Genomic DNA, 19,321 nt, shown 5'->3' on the forward strand with positions numbered 1-19,321 from the left:
GTCCTCAGTGTCCATACTGATCTTTTGATAGACCAGATGATTTTTAAGATTGAATTCCCAGAACCTGCTTACTATAGAATGAATTTACTTACCCCTGCAAGACATTTTTCCAGTGTATCCAATATAATCAACTGAGAAAGATACAAATTTTTTTCAGCAGCTTCTCCAAATATCCTCTAAAAGAAAAATATATTCAGAAAATTTGATTAACACTCTCCATTACAAATTAGCACATATGAAATATAAAAGACTAAAGGATCGGTCAGATGGCGGTGGCGCACGCCTTTAATCCCAGCACTTGGGAGGCAGTAGCAGGCAGATCTCTGTGAGTTCAAGGCCACACTGGCTACTACAGAGCTAGTTCTAGAACGGCTAGGGCAACACAAGAAAACCCATCTCAAAAACAAACAAAGACTAAAAATCAAGAAAAAATATTAACCTTCCATTTTTTCTTCTACATTCAATGATACTTAGGTCTACTACTTCTTAACTGTGCCCTAATATGCAAAAAATAAATTCCTGGGTGAATAGAAATAGAAGCCATTTACTAAAGACTGTCATTAGCTATGCAACAGTAAAACAAGCTGCTTTATGTTTATAAAATGTCTTGATTTGATCAGTCATGGTGGGAAAACACTGGTAATCCCAACACTACGGAAATAATGACTAGTTCAAGGCTAGTCTTAGGAACATAGCAAGTTCAAGGCCAGCCCAACTTACATGAGAGAAAACATGAAAAGAAGAAGAAAAAAAAAATGGAAGGGGATGAAGGGAGTAAGTAGGTGGTAATGAATCAATGAGGATTAAAAATAGTTCACGAAGCCGGGCGGTGGTGGCGCACGCCTTTAATCCCAGCACTCGGGAGGCAGAGGCAGGCGGATCTCTGAGTTCGAGGCCAGCCTGGTCTACAAGAGCTAGTTCCAGGACAGGCTCTAGAAACTACAGGGAAACCCGTCTCGAAAAACCAAAAAAAAAAAAAAAAAAAAAAAATAGTTCACGAATTAAAGGTCTGTACCAGTCCATCTCTTCCTACAACAAAACAACTAATTTCTTTTTTTATCTATAATATAATTTTATTCACAATATAATATATAATTATCAAATCACAGTAAATGGCCTATATTTCACTTCAAGTATTTACCACTATTGTGTGGTTAACCTCTTTTATGCTCAAAAATTGCATTTTTATGCTCAAAACGTACATTTTTATACTCAAATATTATTTCTCAGGAAATGTCACCAGAAATGTATACATCATAACTTTGCCAATAAGTTTTATATTTTAGTTTCATTTAACATTATTACATTTCATATTTTATAAACATTTATTTTAAAGCATATCATTATAACAAAAATATACATGAAGTTTTATACTGACAATCAAAACAAAACTGTCAAGTCTTCCAGAATGCAGACAATTATTTCACGACATAAGCTTTACTCTTCCTTCTACATTATCTTGTTTAGTTTTCAACCAGGTCTATGTATGGTAGGCTATGTACTGGAAACTAGGAGTATGCATGGAACAACTAATTTCTTAATTCTTATCAAAATTGAATGCTACATCAACAACAGTGAATCTTAAGCATTCACTACTTTCAAACTGAACTTGACATTGTCTATCTACTTACTAACAACAGACTATTACTTTCATAGTACAATTTTTTTTTTAATTTTCTACTTTTACCAGGTGGTGGTGTCACACACCTTTAATCCCAGCACTTGAGAGGCAGAGGCAGGCAGATCTCTGAGTTTGAAGCCAGCCTGGTCTACAGAGTGAGTTCCAGGACAGTCAGGGTGGTTACACAGAGACATCATCTCAAAGCAAGAAAAATAGATGATAGGTAGGTAGGTAGGTAGGTAGGTAGGTAGGTAGGTAGGTAGGTAGATAGATAGATAGATAGATAGATAGATAGATAGATAGATGATAGATTATAGACAGATGATAGATAGATAGATAGATAGATAGATAGATAGATAGATAGATAGATAAGATTTCTATTTTTTAATTTTATTGTTATTATTGTGAGTGTGGGCTCACCATGGCGTCCACAAGGAGGTCAAGGACAGATAACTTTGGGGACTGGTTCTCACCTCCAACCAGTATGTGAACCATCTCACAGACCCTATAACTTTTCAGTAAGTTCTAAATGAATGCCAACATCACAATAAAGATGATCCCAAACATAAGAATACTGCAGTATAACTGGGAATGCAGCCATATACTCATACATAAAAATCCTATTACTTTGCTCCACAGCAAGCAAAAAGAGCTATAGCAAAATATTAAATGTATTGTGTAAATAAATGTACCCTTTTATAAAAGTTCCTATGTTTTTAGGAAACAAATTTTTAGGGGACTATCATTATTTGTTACAGGTTACAGGAAGGGAGAGAAAACTCATTAATATGGTCATAAAAATTAATCCCACAATTTAGGAGTGAAGCTCATAGTTTATACACCACATAATTTGTACATGAACAGTCAACAAATACATTCAAGAAATTGGCTAACGAAAAGCATACTAACAGATTCCATACTACACAGCTGGAGGTGTAGATGTGGCAGGAAAAGAAGGGGAGAAGGAATCTATATTATGATCAGTTTACACACAATACAAAAGTCATATAAATTCTGAATTCTGAAAAATTAAATAAGAGCAATAAGAGAAGCTTCAAAGGTAAATATAAAAAGTCAAAATTTAAGTTACACTTGTGCTCACCATAAAATGAAATGACTCACATCTTAAATCCTAAGAAAATAGTCCCATACTTTTAAAACATGCTGCTCTAAACTTCCAATTCAGAACCAAAATAAGCAAATTCTCCAAAGAGAAGTTCAGTATCAGATACTCACCATATTGTTAACGTTCTTTAAGATGGTGGTGAGGCCACTGATGACCAAAGAAAACTTGTACTTGGAAATGTTGATAAGACATTCCTTGTTATGCTCGGTGCTGACTTTGGTATGTGTATTTTGCTGTCCTGTTTTTATTGGAAGCTAAAAGAGAAAAATATTAAGACTTTACTCTTCAAAATTACTAAGCATATTCTTTTCAATGAAAGTCACCTTAGATTTGAATCATTATCAACCATGGCTATATGTGTGTGTGTGTGTGTATATGTACGTATGTATATATATATATATATATATTTCTAATTTATAATACAACATGGAAATTAGAGTAAATCCTAAATGCTCTATCAACTTCAATTTTTGGTTTTCTTTCTAGAAGTCATAAACCTCTATCTACAAGATCAAATCTTCTACCCAGTGCTTTCCAAGAAGAACCCACAGAACCAGAGTTATGTCCAAATTACCAACAAGAATGTCTACAACAAATACATATAACCCTTTCCTATACACACTGAGCTCAAGCATGCAAAAAACTACAGACCAGCAGACAATGGTGGTACCCTTTAATTCCAACACGAAGTAGGCAGTGACAGGTGGATATCTGAGTTCAAGGCCAACCCGATCTACAGAGTGAGTTCCAGGACAGCAAGAGCTATACAGAGAAACTCTACCTCAAAAAAAAAAAAAACCCAACAATAAAAAACAAAACAAAACAAAACAACCCGACAGACCAAGGAAACCTAGGCTGTAAACCTCTAGTCAATGGAAAACTTCTAATCAATGGAGAACAGAAGACAATTGTTCAGATATAACAAACTATAAACCAGGAACGGAGTAAAGACTGACTCCATAAGACCTGGGTTCAAGTTCCAGCACCCACACAGAAGCTTACAATCATCTGTAACTCCAGTTCCAGGGGATCCAACGTCCTCATACAGACATGCATGCATGCAAAACACCAAAACAGCATAAAATAAAAAAATAAATAAAAGATTAAAAATATTTGTAAAACCACCCCCCTTCCTGATGCCAGGTTCTGGTGGCACACATCTTTAATCCCAGCACTCGGGAGGCAGAGGCAGGTGGATCTCTGTGAGTTCAAGGCCAGCCTGGTCTACAAAAGCTAGTGTCAGGACAGGTTCCAAAGCTACAGAAAAACCAGGTCTCAAAAAACCATTAATTAACTAATTAATTAATAGAATTAAATAGTCCAAAAAGTAAAATTATTAAGAAATAAATAAAAGATAGCCAACCATACCACAGGGGCACTAGCAAAGCAACCAAGAAATTCATCTCACAGGAAAACAGATTCTTTGAAGGGCTCACATTTACATTGGCCTGTAGAAGAGCTCAGTTACATCACACAGAAAAGCATCGCTACTCAACTCATAAGGGATATTCTGTACATGAGCATCACTGTTGGTGTCAGACCCTGCTAATGCTGAAAGAGAACCAAGGAGGCTCCCCTGTGAAACCACACCTTAGATGATCTCCACTTGAAAGTGGTCCAAGTAAAGATGAGGGACCAAGTGATATGCCTAAATATTTGCTAAGTTAGTAAGACAGGATTACTTTGACAGCAAAGAAATACCAAATACAGAGGGGATGAGGTCAGTATGTACGGGAGGCAGTGTATAGAAGCTATCAGATTACATAAAGTCAACCATAAAGATTGTGGAGGAAAAACCTGAAAGCTCAGAAAAGAGAATTTTAGAAGATGAAAATGGCAGCAATACAACTGTGAGTTCCCTCAGCTCCTCCACAATCAACAGAGAACACAGAAGAGCAAAGCTGAAGCTCACAAAGATCCACAGAGAGAGAACAACGTTCTCCCAAATAAGGCTGTGCATGTGTGCACAGACAAGTAATACACACTTACCACAACACCAGGGTTGTATAAGTAAATACATAGAGGAAGCAGAAAGCCTGATGAATGTAAAAAACATATTTCCCCAAATGGCAGTACATTTTCAATGAATACACAGCAGTCCAATTTAGATACAAAATGGGGATGTATACAGCTACATATAGACATGTACAACAGGCTTATGATCAAATCTGAAGAACTGTGGCACGTTATAAAATACCACCAACAGAATTTTCTGCAATGATATTCTGTATCAGCAATGGCCAGCACCTTGGCCATGAGCCAGCTACATGTGGCTATTGTAAACATCTGTAACATAGCTAGTACAAAGGAAGAATCAAATGTTTGATTTTTATTTGAATTTAACTTTAAGTAGCTATATATGATGCAGCTATCAAATTCCACTTGACAATAAAGTCCTAAACCATCCAAGTGAAGAATAAGTTATTCCAAGAAGCAACCTACAGTGAGAAGAAAATGTGCTGAAATTCAACTCCAGATTGACCACAGGGAAAAAGTAGGTGAATAAAATGGGGTTAGAGAAGTAAGGAAAAGGAAGGCGGCCAAGAGGACTGGGGCAGAATGAAGCCATCTTATTTCTCCCAGTTGTTTAAGGAGTTTCACTGCGTGGGTTGTGGGAATCCAACTCGGGTTATCAACTTTGGTGGCAAGTACCTTTGCTGCTCAGTCATCTTACCAGCCCTACGCCTTTTTTATTTTCCTCCTTACCATGTCCATGGTTGGACACCGTCCTGCCTACATTGCTTCCCCATGTGCACATCCTCCTTAACCAGCTCCAACTCTCTGCTAATACACTCCCCCTCCTCCCATACCAAGATTCACACAGCTCACCACTCCTTCTGGGCCCACTCTGGTACTGATACCCATTTAGGGATATCTTTCTTATAAACTCCATCCTTATTCCAGTGGGGCTTTGTTATCCTGTGGCCTACACCCCCCTCCTCCCTGGTTGAACTAATTTCTGACTGTTCCTGGCCTCCCTCTGCAGAGTAGACTCTCCTTGTCCATTGTCTGACTCTGTTAAGCTGCCCCGTGTAGGTACTCTCTTTCTGCAGGAATACCTTTTTCATCCTCATCAGACTCTCTCCCAAATATGTACAAAGATGCCTACTTGTTCTGCTGTACCTCACAGGTTTGTACTAAATGAGCATACAGAGGGAAGCAAAGGAACCAGAATTTTCTGTGAAAACAATATGATTGTAGTTTAGGTTGGTAAGAAACAGGTTCTGGTCAGGTAGATATCTGGCGAACCTAGAAACAACATTTGGGAACTGGCTTTTGGAGCTTCAGTAGTGATTGGGTAAATAAGGTGCAAGTGCAAATAGGTTCTTCAAGAATCAAGGCTTCTTGCTGAACATGGTTAATCCCAGCACTCAGGAGGCAGAGGCAGGTGTCTCAATAAGTTCAAGACTATCTTGGTTTACAAAGTGATTTCCAAGACAGTCAGGGCTACACAGAAAAACCCTGTCTCAAGAAGAGAAGAGGAAAGAAGAAAAGGGAGGGGAAAGAAGGGGAGAAGGGGAGGAGGGAAGGAAGGGAGGGGAAGGGAAGAATCAAGGCTTCTGTGTATAAAATACTCGGGTAGCTGAAAATTCATAATACTATGAAAATGAATAAACTAAAGCTCAAGCCATTCAGGGGAAAGTAAAGCTAGAATTAATTTCTTGGCAAAATCAGTTTGGCTCCATGCTAATACCCTTGCCTATAGATATCCTTTTAATACCTATTGTTTTTAAAATGGTGATTATGTAATGCCTGTCTTATGAGCTCAATATTAAATTTCATGTTGTTACTCCACTCTGCTCAATTGTAGTGATTCAATACTATTAACTTAGCTATAGCCTGTACCAATTATTCCCGGCTTAGCAATTTGCAGTTGGCTTATCTTTTTCATTCAACTTTTTCAGAGGAATAATAACTTTGACTGTCAATTGTATACTTAAAATAACATTAAAGTAAAAATAAAACTTTATAATTTTTAAGGCCATTAAACACTATCTAAAGCACTATTATGTATGTAATATGTAACCAAAGATGCAAAATCCTCTGTTTAATAAAACCAACTACAATATTTGAGGGCATACTTTAACCTTTTAATGTATTAGCAATAATAATAATAATAATAATAATAATAATAATAATAATAATGTGTATTCTGTGCAGTGTCCTTGGATGCCAGAAAAGGAAGTCAGATCCCCTGAGACTGGAGTTTAAAAATGGTCATGAGCTGCCATGTGGATGCTGAGAACCAAACTAGATCCTCCAGAACATCAGTCAGTGCTCTCAACCAGTTAGCCCACTGTCCAGCTCAGAATACACTTTCTTAACGTGTTTGTTCTCTGATATGTAAAGAGAACATGTTGGAGTACTTTTCCTCCTTGTAGGATTATTTTCTTTGTTTTTTTCCCTGTATGTAGACTAAGTGAAATGTAATGTCACTCCTACTTCCCATTATAGTGTGAGAGGCCTTTTAGAAACTCATTAGAATGTACACAGAAGCAAACATTTTAGCTGGTGGTGACCTTTCCACGAATTTCTGAGTGAAACTAGAAACAAACTATCCATTGTTCACAGTACTTTACTTAATATTAGGCTTTCTTTTCAATAAATTCCTATTTGTTAAAATCTTACATCTTAAGTAGATCATAATTTCTTCTAAACAGAGATCATGATTCTAAGGGAATTATTTTTCTTCATGCAGCCTAAACCCTTTATCTTCAATTATCCAAAGATATCTATATATTCTATTTTATTCAAAGATATTTATAATATAGCATAAAATATTTTTAAGGTTTCATTCACTTTTCCTCAATTTGGAAAGTAGTAAGTACTCATTGAAAAGAAACCCATAAAAGAAAAATTTTAAAACTCTCAAATACACTGATCTTACCTTTTTAAAATTTATTTTACTCAAAAAATTTTTTCATGTACACCAGACTCAAACTCATCATTTCAGCCAAGGATGACCTTGAACTTCTGATCTTCCTACCTTCTCCTCCAAATCACTAGAGTTACTGGCATATGTGACCATGTCAGATTTTATACAATACTACAGTGAGCCTGCAACTTCATGCACACTACACAAGTACTCTCTATCAACTAAGCTGCATCCCCAGCCTGTCTATATGATTCTTCTAACAAATACAATTAGCTAGGTGATAAATTGTTTAATGAATATCACTCATGTATTTTAACTTCCATGGGAACAAGAGAGTTATCTTTCTCAGAAGCTGTTTTATCCTTTGCTTAAGAGGGTTTTTTAAGCAGAGGCAGGCGGATCTCTGAATTCAAGGCCAGCCTGGTCTACAAGAGCTAGTTCCAGGACAGGCTCTAGAAACTACAGGGAAACCCTGTCTCAAAAAGCAAAAAAAGAGGGTTTTTTAAAGCAATTAATTAATGTTTGTTGAATAAAAGAATAAACTATTTATATCACACTATCTTTCCTACTGCCTTTAACAACTACCTTTTTATTACCCAGAGCAGTGTTCCTCAAACTGTGGTCCAAGAGCAGCAGGTGATCCCTGCGAGGTTGTAGACTAAGGTACAAACAGCTCAGTGAATTCAGAGGGCAAGATTGAACAACCTTTTCCTTTGCCTATATTTTAAAACCTGAACTATAAAGTAACCTTTCTACCATAATCCTATTACTTCCTTAATACGTGAAAATCTCCACAATATAAAATACCAGTCTCTTGGCTTAATCCTTTAATCAAGCATTACTTCCCAGGAAACCAGTAAGGCATAGTCTCCTAGCCAGAGTAGATCTTCACAAATAGACTTACATCTGGAGGGTCAACAACTACGAGCTTGCCGACCAACCTCCCTATGGGCACATGCACAGGAACTCCCAACAAGCCCTCGCTTAAGAGTAGACTTTTACATTTGTTTTCCCATTTTACTAAGGCATAATTAGCAAATAAAAATTTATGTATATGACTTACATAACATGATTTCAATATCCTGCAAAATCATAACCACAATTGTGGCAGTTTGAATTTGAATACTTGGTTCCCAGTTGGTAGAACTGTTTAGAAAGGATGAAGCATGGCCTTGTTGGAGGAGGTGAGTCACTGGGAGGGGGGCCTTCAAGTTTCAAAAGACTCCTGAGATGCCCAGCGCTCTCCCTCTGTGTCCCAGGGTTATAGATCAAGATGTGATTTCTCAGCTCTTGCTTCACTCTTGACATCATGGACTCCAACCCTCTGAAACTATAAGTCAAACTAAACAGTTGCTTTTATAAATTGCTTTGGTCACTGTGTTCTATCACAGCAATAGAAGAGTAAATATGATAATAATCAAGTTAATTAGTAACTTCAATACCCGACATAACTATCTCTGGTAAGAGGGAAAGGGTGAGAACATCTAAGACCTATGACGATACTAAAGTGAGAAGGGGGAGGAGGTACACCTAAGGGTAAAGGGCTTGCCTACCACGTGCCAGGCCCTGCATTCAGTCCCGAGCACCACAAAAATTAAAAATAAAGTTAGGAGGCTGAAAAGATGGCTCAGTGTCTTGAGCACTTACTGGTTTTGCTCAGCACCCATACCCGGAGCCAGTAATTACACTCTTAGAAGGAATCAATACCTCTGGCCTCTATGGGTACACACACTCAAGGGCACAAACCCACATAAAGATCCACTATACACATAACTTAAAAAAATAATAAAGCGGGGGGGGGGGGAGGGACGATAGCTGGACATGGTAGCACGTGCCTTTAATCCCAGAATTCAGAGGCAGAGATCAGCAGATGTGAATTCTAGGCCAGCCAGGGATACATAATGAAATTCTGTCTCAAAAAATAAAAAAATAAAAATAAAACACATGCAGTCTGGAACCATCAAACAAAAGCAAAGTCTGCTGATATGAAACAGAAAAATTAAGCAAACACAAATCAATTCTGTATGATTAAGAAAACATCCCAGGTTGTTACTTACTAACATCTAGAAGATATTCATAAAGGGCATGATGGCACCCACCTGTAATGCCAGGCATTTAGAATAATGAGGCAAAGAAATACAGAATGTGAGGACAGCCTTGACCTACATAGTAAAACCTTGTCGCAAAAATAAGAGCTTTAAAAGTTTTAAAGATGGTATTTCAAAAATAAAGAGAATGGGCTGGGCATGGCAGCACATGCTTTTAATCACCAAAGCAAGAAATTTTAAAATCACTCACACACACTCACACGCACATGCATGGGCACGCACACACACATGTACATACATGCGCGCACACATCCCTCTAAAACATTTTCATGAAACTACATAGCAGCAAAGAACAAACATGGGCCAATGAACAAGGATGGTCCAACAAAATGACTGAGCAACAGCATGTCCCTGAGCCTGACGACCGGAGTTTGATCCCTAGAACCCACACAGGAGATTGATGAAAGCTGTCATCTGACCTGTACTCCTGTGTGCATGCACATACACTACTCACACAGATAAATGGTTACAAGGTGAAAAAGATAAGACTTAAAAACAGCCAGAGAGAAAATACCATCTATGCCAATTATAATGACAACTGAATTCTCAACAGTAAAAAATAAGGAAATGGTATCTTTAACGTATTGAAGAGAAAAATAACTGCCTAGATTTCTACATAATGGTGGAATTATGACTCAGGAATAAGAAGGAAATTAAGATATTTTTAAGGAAAGAAAAAGAGCAATTACAGCAATAGACTCTTATTTAAAATAGTTCTAAAGAACATGCTTCAAGTAGAAAAAAAAAAAAGAGCCTAAAAGAAAAGTCATATTCAAAGAGGGGAGTGAGAAAAAAAGACTTATAATAAGTAGCAGATACAAGTTCAAATATCCCAGTAATCACGGTTAATAAATAAAATAGACACTGCAGTTGGAAGAAAAAATTAAACTAGTTTTTCAAGTACTATTTGTAAGAAAAACTTAAAACACAAAGATTCATGGTCAGTGAATGGAAAAAGTCCACCAAATACAAAAAAAAAAAAAACCACAAAACTGAACAAGAAATGGCATGCATGTATCTTGGTGGTAGATGGTCTGTTCAATGTGGAAAAAGAAATAGGAAAGGAGGAGGGAGGGAGGTGATGGAAGCAAAAAAAACAGAAACAAAGGATGATTTCACAGCATGCTATTCTAACTTCTGTCATCTAATAACACGTATACAACAGAACTGACACATCCACTACTCTGGACTTAAGAACTGGCTCAGAACGTAGGCATGCCTCCTGGACAAGCATGGGAGCCTGAGTGCTGCTCTGCTACCCTTATTAAATAAATAAAGCTGGACCTTATTATGTGTGCACCTCTAACCTCACTGATGTTAGGGGTAGACAGAGGATCCCTAGGGCTTGCTGGACACCAGCCTACCTCTAAGTTCAGTGAAAACCCTGTGTCAGGAGCTGGAGACATGGCTCAGTGGTTAAGAGCATTGCCTGCTCTTCCAAAGTCCTGAGTTCAATTCCCGGCAACCACATGGTGGCTCACAACCATCTGTGATGAGGTCTGGTGCCCTCTTCTGGCCTGTAGACATACACACAGACAGAATATTGTATACAAAATAAATGAATGAATGAATGAATGAATGAATGAATGAGCTGTGTCAGAGGAGTAAGGCAGAGTGACAGAGCAGGACATTTGACACCTTCCTTTGGCTTCTGTGTATGCACATGCATACACACAGGCAAGTGTGCATATACCACTCACAAAAGAACACACAATAAAAAAGAAAATATCAAATTCAGTGCAAGATTGCCTAGCATATATCTCTTTCGGTGACACAATGTAGTGGGGGGATCAGAACTGAGAAAAGCTAAACTGCTTAATTATTAAAATTGACCAAAACAACACATAAAACTCATACTCAAGAACTAGGGGCTAGGGGCTGGAGAGATGGCTCAGTGGTTAAGAGCATTGCCTGCTCTTCCAAAGGTCCTGAGTTCAATTCCCAGCAACCACATGGTGGCTCACAACCATCTGTAATGAGGTCTGGTGCCCTCTTCTGGCCTGCAGACATACACACAGATGGAATATTGTATGCATAACAAATAAATAAGTACGTACGTACGTACATAAATAGAACTAGGGGCTACACATTATTTTCAAGAACATATAAAATCTTTATGAAGAGGTCTGGTGCTGCAGACATACACACAGATGGAATATTGTATGCATAATAAATAAATAAGTAAGTACGTACGTACGTACATAAATAGAACTAGGGGCTACACATTATTTTCAAGAACATATAAAATCTTTATGAAATGAATTTCATGACTAGCTACACTCCAAGATGGCCCATAATTATTCCTTTCTTCTAATATCTACAGCCTTGTGAAATTCTTTTTTGTTTATTTTTTGAAATAGGGTTTCTCTGTGGCTTTGGAGCCTGTCCTGGAACTAGCTCTTGTAGACCAGGCTGGCCTCAAACTCACAGAGATTCGCCTGCTTCTGCCTCCCAAGTGCTGGGATTAAAGGCGTGGACCACCATTGCCAGGTCATAAATCTTTTTGTAAATAACCAAATAAATAAATTTTAAAAGTAAAAAGGATCAGGACTATAGCTCAGGGATAGAGTGTTTTCTAATATGCACTACATTTTGGAAAATTTTACAACAGCAATTGTAACTAACAAGATGTTCAATTATAAAAAGTTCGAATTTGAAAATACTAACATACAAACCATATTCACTGAAAATACAATTAAAATATAAATATTTTAATTTTTTATTGAGAATTTCACATGTGTACACAATGAAATACGATCATGTACAGCACCCATTTCTCCCCTCCAACACCCTAGGACCCCCATACATGTATACCTCCAAACTTCATGAATTTTTTTTTCTTTTAAATAACCCACTAAGTCTAATTAATACAGACCACATGTGTATGGTTATGAAGCTACTGGATTCCAACCATTGTATATAGGGAAAAAAATGAAGCTATTGGAGCATGGACAAACAACAATGGCCAAATTTTCAAAGAAAGAATTTCCCCTCCTAAGTAGCTATCCACTGCCAATAAATAGCTCAATGGTTAGGGATGAGGGGCCTCTCAAGTTCCTCACCTATCTATGTTGACTTTTTGCCTGGTTTGATCTTGTGTATTAAAGTATAAGCTAATAAATAAAGCCAAAGAGTGGTATGCACACCTCTAATCCTAGCACTGAGGAGGCAGAGACAGGCAGATCACTGAGTTTGAGGCCAGAGTGGTCTACAGAAAGTTTTCCAGGACAGTCAGGGCTACATAGAGAAACCCTGTCTTGAAAAATCAAAAATAAATAAAGTAACCAAAGGATAACTAGGAAAATATCCCAAAGACAATAAAACACCCTGGGTAAAAGGAGAAATCATAACTAAAAATTAAAATACCTATAATTAAAAAATAATAAAAAGGGCTAGAGAGATGGCTCAGCAGTTAAAAGCACTGGCTCTTGCACAGAACCTGGGTTCAATTCCTAGCATCCTCATGGCAGCTCAAAACTGTCTTTCACACCAGGGATCTGACTCCTTCACACAAATGTGCATAAAAGTAAAATAAATTATACTAAAAAAACTGGAATCACTGCCATTTGTCTGCAGCAGTGATTTTTAAATAATAATAATAATAATAATAATAATAATAGCCAGGCTAGAGATGTTTCAGTGGTTAAGATCATGGTGCTTACTCTTCTAGAGGACCTGAGTTCAGTTCCCATCCATCTCCAGCAGTTAAGAAACTGCTCTAACTGCAGCCTCAGGGGATCTGTTTTCCACTTCTGGCCTCTGCAGACACCTACATCTGTGTAAACACACACAGATACACACACTTATAAATAGAATTTTAAAAGGAAGGAAGGAAGGAAGGAAGGAAGGAAGGAAGGAAGGAAGGAAGGAAGGAAGGAAGGAAAAATGGGGAGCCAGAGAGCTCAGCATTTAAGAGCACTTGTTCAATCCACAGCATCCACATGATGGCTCACAACTGTCTGTAAGTCCAGTCCCAAAAGATCTAACATCCTCTTCTGACCTCCATGGGTGTTAAACATTGCACGCACGCGCACGCGCACACGCGCACACACACACACACACACACACAAGCAACACACTCATACACATGAAATAATCAAATACATTTAAAAACTGAAAAACAATGAGATACCAACTATCTAAATTTATGGGATATGGTTAAAGTAATCTTCTATCTACTAGGAAGAAGTATATATTACTAAGTAGGTATATACAAATGTTAAATACACAACTCCAAGTACTGCCAAGGACCCTGAACACCAGGAAGACATACTGGAGGTAGCATGCACTGGAGTACAAGGAGGAAAACCAGTAATTTTTAAAAACAACTTGGCATTTTCTGGTAAAACTGAGCACACCCATATATCCCCAAACTGAGCAGGTTTACCACCAGACGGAGATTCTCAACTCCTATATGCTTAGGAGACATGTGCAGGAATGGTCAGGAGCAACACTGTTAGTAACAGCAAAAAACACTGCAAGCTGGAGTGTAGCTCAGAGGTGGAATACTTGCCTAGGAGGAACAAGCAAGTCCCTAGTCTTTGACCTCCAACACCACCAGAAAAGACGAAGGAGAGACTGTGTGTGCTAAATGTCTATTACCAATAGCATAAATGGTGTAATGTGGAATACTCTGTAGCAGTAATGAAATGAACCTCACATAAGAGTGCAGCTGACATGCAAATGCTTATGAATGGCATCAGAAGAATACCTACAGTATTACTCTATTTTTAAAAAGTCAAAGACAAGTAAACAAACCAATGTTGTTTAGAGAGACACTACAGAGCAAAGAAATTTTCTAAACACAGTTCAGGCGAGTGGGAAATGGTCAATATGATTAGGTCATCAAGGAGTTTTCAAGACACCAGTAATGTTCTTCCCTGATCCAAATACAAGTTCACAGTATTATTGTTTAGCTGTAGGAGAACGCAAATAAAGAAGTCCCACACCAGCTCAGAATTGAGTATAATAAAGTTCTTTCTCTAGGGGGGAATCTGACAGAACTGAAACCAGCAGCCAGGAGAGAAAGGGGAGGAAGAGGGAGGGAGGAAGGGAGGAAGGGAGGGAGGGAGGAAGGGAAGGAGGGAGGGCATGTCAACGGGCACATTTTTGGTACCCAAGGCCACGCCCAACCTGGTCCAGCCTCTCAAAGGCCATTGGCTGAAGATAGTTCCCAGCATTTAGTTATAAAACTGTACAAACACATTTCACATAATCTTTTTTTTAAAGATTTATTTAAGCTAGATGGTAGTGGTGCACACCTTTAATCCTTGCACTGAGACAACAGAGGCAGGCAGATCTCTGTGAGTTCAAGACCAATCTATATACAGTTCCAAGACAGCCAAGGGTACATAGAAAAACCCTGTCTAAAAAAACCAAAAATTTAAAAAAACAAGACTTATTTTAAATGTGTGAGTTTCTTGTCCATGCACCACATGTATACAGCGCAGAACAGTTGTCTCCATGCGGGAGCTGGGTTTTGAACCTGGGTCCTCTAAAAGAACAGCCAGTACTTTTAACCACTAAGCCATCTCTCCAAGCCCCCAAGATTTACTTATTTTTATTTTATGTGTATGGATTGTTTTCCTACATTTACATCTGTGCACCATGTGCATGCTCAGTGTCCTCTGGGCAAAATATGGAGAGCACATCTCAAAAAATATCACAAAAAAAACCAAAAAAACAAAAACAATGTAAACAACTGGTATATCAGGGTAAAATTTCTTAAGAGCTATTATACTTGGTGAAAATACACCAAGAAAGCACCACCTATACAGACAGACCTTCATAACCTGCGATTTTTATTGTTTTTTCAATCTACATATGTTGTTATAACAGCCCAAACAAAGACAGAAACAAGGACCAAAGAGTAGAGCTGTTGCTATAAGATAAACCTAAAACTACAGAAGCAGCTTTGGAACTGGGCAATGGGCACAAGCTGGAAAAACCAGACAAGCATGTAAAAAAAGCCTTGCCACTGTAAACAGAGCATTCAGGACAATTCCGAGGTGAAGGCACAGAAAAGACTAGACAGAATGCCTCTGTCTTTTCAGATATTACACAATGCTTTTGAATGAAATGTTGACAGAAATATGAACAGTAAAGGTCATTCTGATGAGGTCTCAGAAATGAGGAACATGTCACTGCCAACTAGAAGAACATAGACCCTTGTTATAAAGAGGCAAAGACAGCTGGATACAGCATAATAGTAGAGAATTGCCTAGCATGCTCAAAGCCCTGGATTCCATCTCCACTACTGAAAAATAAGAAGAGGTAAAGACCCAGTCTGAATTGTGTTCATATCCTGGTATTTTACAGAAAGTAGAACTTGCGAGTGATTAAAATTAGCTATTTGGCTGATAAAATATCTAAACAAAAGCAGAAAGAGCCATATGGTTTCTCTTGACTGCATACAGTAAATCCAAAGAAAGAAATACCTTAGAGATTAAATTCATAATCAAAAGGGAAGCAATATTACATTTGGATGGTACCCATCCTGACCACATTGTAAAAAATGAAAACGATTGTCTGGGAAAGCAATCCAAGAGTTCTCTGTGACAACATGCTTTCACAGATTGATGTTAAGCCAGATGTGAAGCATGGAAATAACAAAATGACCACAAAGGCATTTCAGAAAGTTGTAGGTGCTGTTCCTCCTGTCACAGGCTTAAAATGCCAAAGCTTGAAAAAAATCCTATCAAAAGAAGGGTTTGAGTAGCAAACTTATAGCTCTAGCCCGGAAGTCACAGGCCAGCATTCCAACCCACGCCACACAGATTACACCCACCCAGCAAGCCATGAGCACCAAGGCTTCCAAGAGCTTTGAAAGCCCAAATTCCACCCCACGGTACATAAAAGGCAAGATGCAGAGTAAACCTAGTTATTCTTGAGTCATAAGACACACTGTTTACATTGTTGGATTTTGAACTTACTCATGCAAGATCCACAATCCCTTTCTTCTTTCCTATTTCTCACCTTTTGAAAACAGATCTATCCTCTCTGCCTGTCCTGTCCTTGTATCTCAGAAGCAGAGAACCAATTTTCACAACTTCATAGCTGAACAGCTTGCCTCCAGTTGAACAGTGTCGTGCATCTCACCTATGTCTCTCTTAGATAATAAAGAAATGACACTGCAGACTTCAGAACAAGTTCAGACTCCGGGTGCTACTGGAAGAGCACAAAGGCACTCTCCCCACATATGGGATAAACATGACTTCTAAAGGGCAATGAGAAAAAAACACTATGGTCTGAAAGCTTGTTTCACATCACCCTTATTCATATGTTGAAACTTAGCCCTCACTGCAATAATTTTATAAGGTGGAGTGGTAACTAAGTCATGGAGCCCTCAAAAAATGACTATGTCTTGAAGAGGCCCAAGAGAAGTAAACATGACGGCTCAACCTCTAACCTTGGGTAGGAAAAATGAAGAGGACTATGAGTTAAAGGCCAATATAAGCTACACAGCAAGTTCAAGAAGCAAGTCTAAGGAACATCACCAAAAAAAAAAAAAAAAAAAAAAAAAAAAAACCACACAAAAACAAGAGCTAGATATGTATCTCAATGGTAGAGGGCTTGCCAGCACTAGTGCAGGCCCTGGGTTTAATTTTCAGCACTGCAAAAATAAAAATTGGGGTTCATATGGAGAAAGAACAAGAAGGTACATTTATGAGGCACAGGCCCTTTGAGAGACACCAAACCTGTCGCACTTCTCAACTACCAGTGTATGATGGATAACGTCAGCTGTTAGACGCTTCCTACCATCCTGACTTTACTACAGCAGCCTAAATGGACGAAGCAACTTCCAAAGAAGCTGTTTCCAAACCACCAGCTCAGTTAATGTTTCAATTATCTTCACTTAGAAAAAAAGTTTCCTGGTATTATTATTTTAAAAGCCAACCAACAAATTTCAAAATCCTTCTCTCTTCTGTCATATTAAAAATAAGATATCCTATCACTGATATTAAAATGAAAATGGAGGGTTGAGGAGATGGCTCAGTACAATGCTTGCAAGACCTGACTTTGATTGTCCAGAATCTATGCAAAAGCTGAGCAAAGTGACACACACCTATAATCCCAGAACCCAAATGCAGAGACAGGAGGATCACTGAAGCTTACTAACCAGCCCATCAGTCAAACATCTGTTTCAAACAGTAAGGTGGAAAATTTGAGGAAGATCCCCCAACACCAACCTCTAGCTTCTACACATGTAGAAAAGAGGAAGGAAATTAGTGATTATTTAAAAGATAAAGGCTAAAGACATTTAAGCAAATGCCTAGGACAGTTAGATTAAAGCTAACATAGGGATTCAAAACTTTTCTTGTTTTGGGTTGTTTTTTGTTTGTTTATTTGTTTTGGTTTTAGATTCTTGCTTGTTTTTAGAGACAAGGTTTTTTTGTGTAGCTTTAGTTGTCCTGCTCACTCTGTAGGCCAGGCTGGCCTCGAACTCATAGAGATCTGCCTGCCTCTGCCTCCCGAGTGCTGCAGTTAAAGGCGTGAACCACCAACACTGAGCTGTCACCTCGAGTTTTTACCAAATGCAAAGGAAGTCAGAAGGCAGAGGATAAGTCCCTGTACCGAGAGAAAATTATCATCATCTAAGAATCATATATTCCACGGAAATATCTGCCAAAAAAAGGTACAAAGACACTTGTGAATAAAGACACTAGGAATTTGCCCATCCTGGAGGGGAATTCCAGCTGAGGAACTGGGGATGGGGAGGGGGAAGACCAGCAGACAGAGAAGTTGGATTCAAAGAGGAAGAGACAATGAAAAACATTGATGGTATAAAAGCAGAAATCACATTTTCCAGAGAAAAACAGATTGCAAATGACCAAGAGCTACAGGTAGCTAGAAAGAGTAGAGCTCAAGTGTTTAAGCTCTTACACACACCAGAGCAAAATAAAGGAGAGAAATTGAGACTACAAATTGCCAACGTTTAGCCAGGCTGTGGTGGCGCATACCTTTAATCCCAGCACTCAGGAGGCAGACAAATCTTTCTGAGTTCAAGGCCAGCCTGGCCTACCAGAGCCTGTTCCAGGACAGCCTCCAAAGCTACAGAGAAACCCTGTCTCAGAAAACCAAAATAAATAAATAAATAAAATAAAATGAATTGCCAACGTTAGGGTAAACACCAGAGGAATGCAAACACCGCTCTGCACAAAATTCAAAATTTTAAGATATAACAAAATACAAGAGAATTTACAATTTATCAATTTTACTAAATTAAAATTACAGAAAAGCAACAGTGAAGATTCTCATCTAGGTTTTACCTCCTTTACTGTAGTTGAAAACATAGGATTTGGCTAACAAAGAGGCTATGTGCTAGCTGTAGCACAGCATTTGTAACAGTTTAAGCACCTACTACTACGCTAAGTTTACAACTTGGTTTAAACAAGAAGCTGGAGCTATTTAGTGGTGTCCTAATGGCCATGTTATTTAACAGGCTGAATGAAAAATAACTTCATTCATAAGCGAGCAAGATACAGATTAAAATAGACTTGAAATAATCACAAAGAGCAGAGCCAACAGAAGTTTAACTACCATGGCCTAAGTATAGAAGCTCTTTCAACTTCACATTGAGATAGTCTGTT

General features: G+C 38.2%; 1 protein-coding gene across 8 annotated transcripts in view; it reads right to left on the reverse strand.

Annotated features, from left to right (window-relative positions):
• Positions 1-19,321, reverse strand: part of Nf1 (neurofibromin 1) — a 246,953-nt gene that overhangs the window by 201,129 nt on the left and 26,503 nt on the right. For all 8 annotated transcript variants that reach the window (XM_038324993.2, XM_038324990.2, XM_038324991.2 and 5 more), the window contains exons 2-3: positions 2,858-3,001; positions 93-176 (exon numbers count right to left, since the gene is read on the reverse strand). In XM_038324993.2, the coding sequence (XP_038180921.1) occupies positions 93-176; positions 2,858-3,001 (228 nt within the window). The remainder of the gene's footprint in view (positions 1-92; positions 177-2,857; positions 3,002-19,321) is intronic.

This window comes from Arvicola amphibius, chromosome 4, assembly GCF_903992535.2.
Source record: "Arvicola amphibius chromosome 4, mArvAmp1.2, whole genome shotgun sequence".
Classification (NCBI taxonomy): domain Eukaryota; kingdom Metazoa; phylum Chordata; class Mammalia; order Rodentia; family Cricetidae; genus Arvicola; species Arvicola amphibius.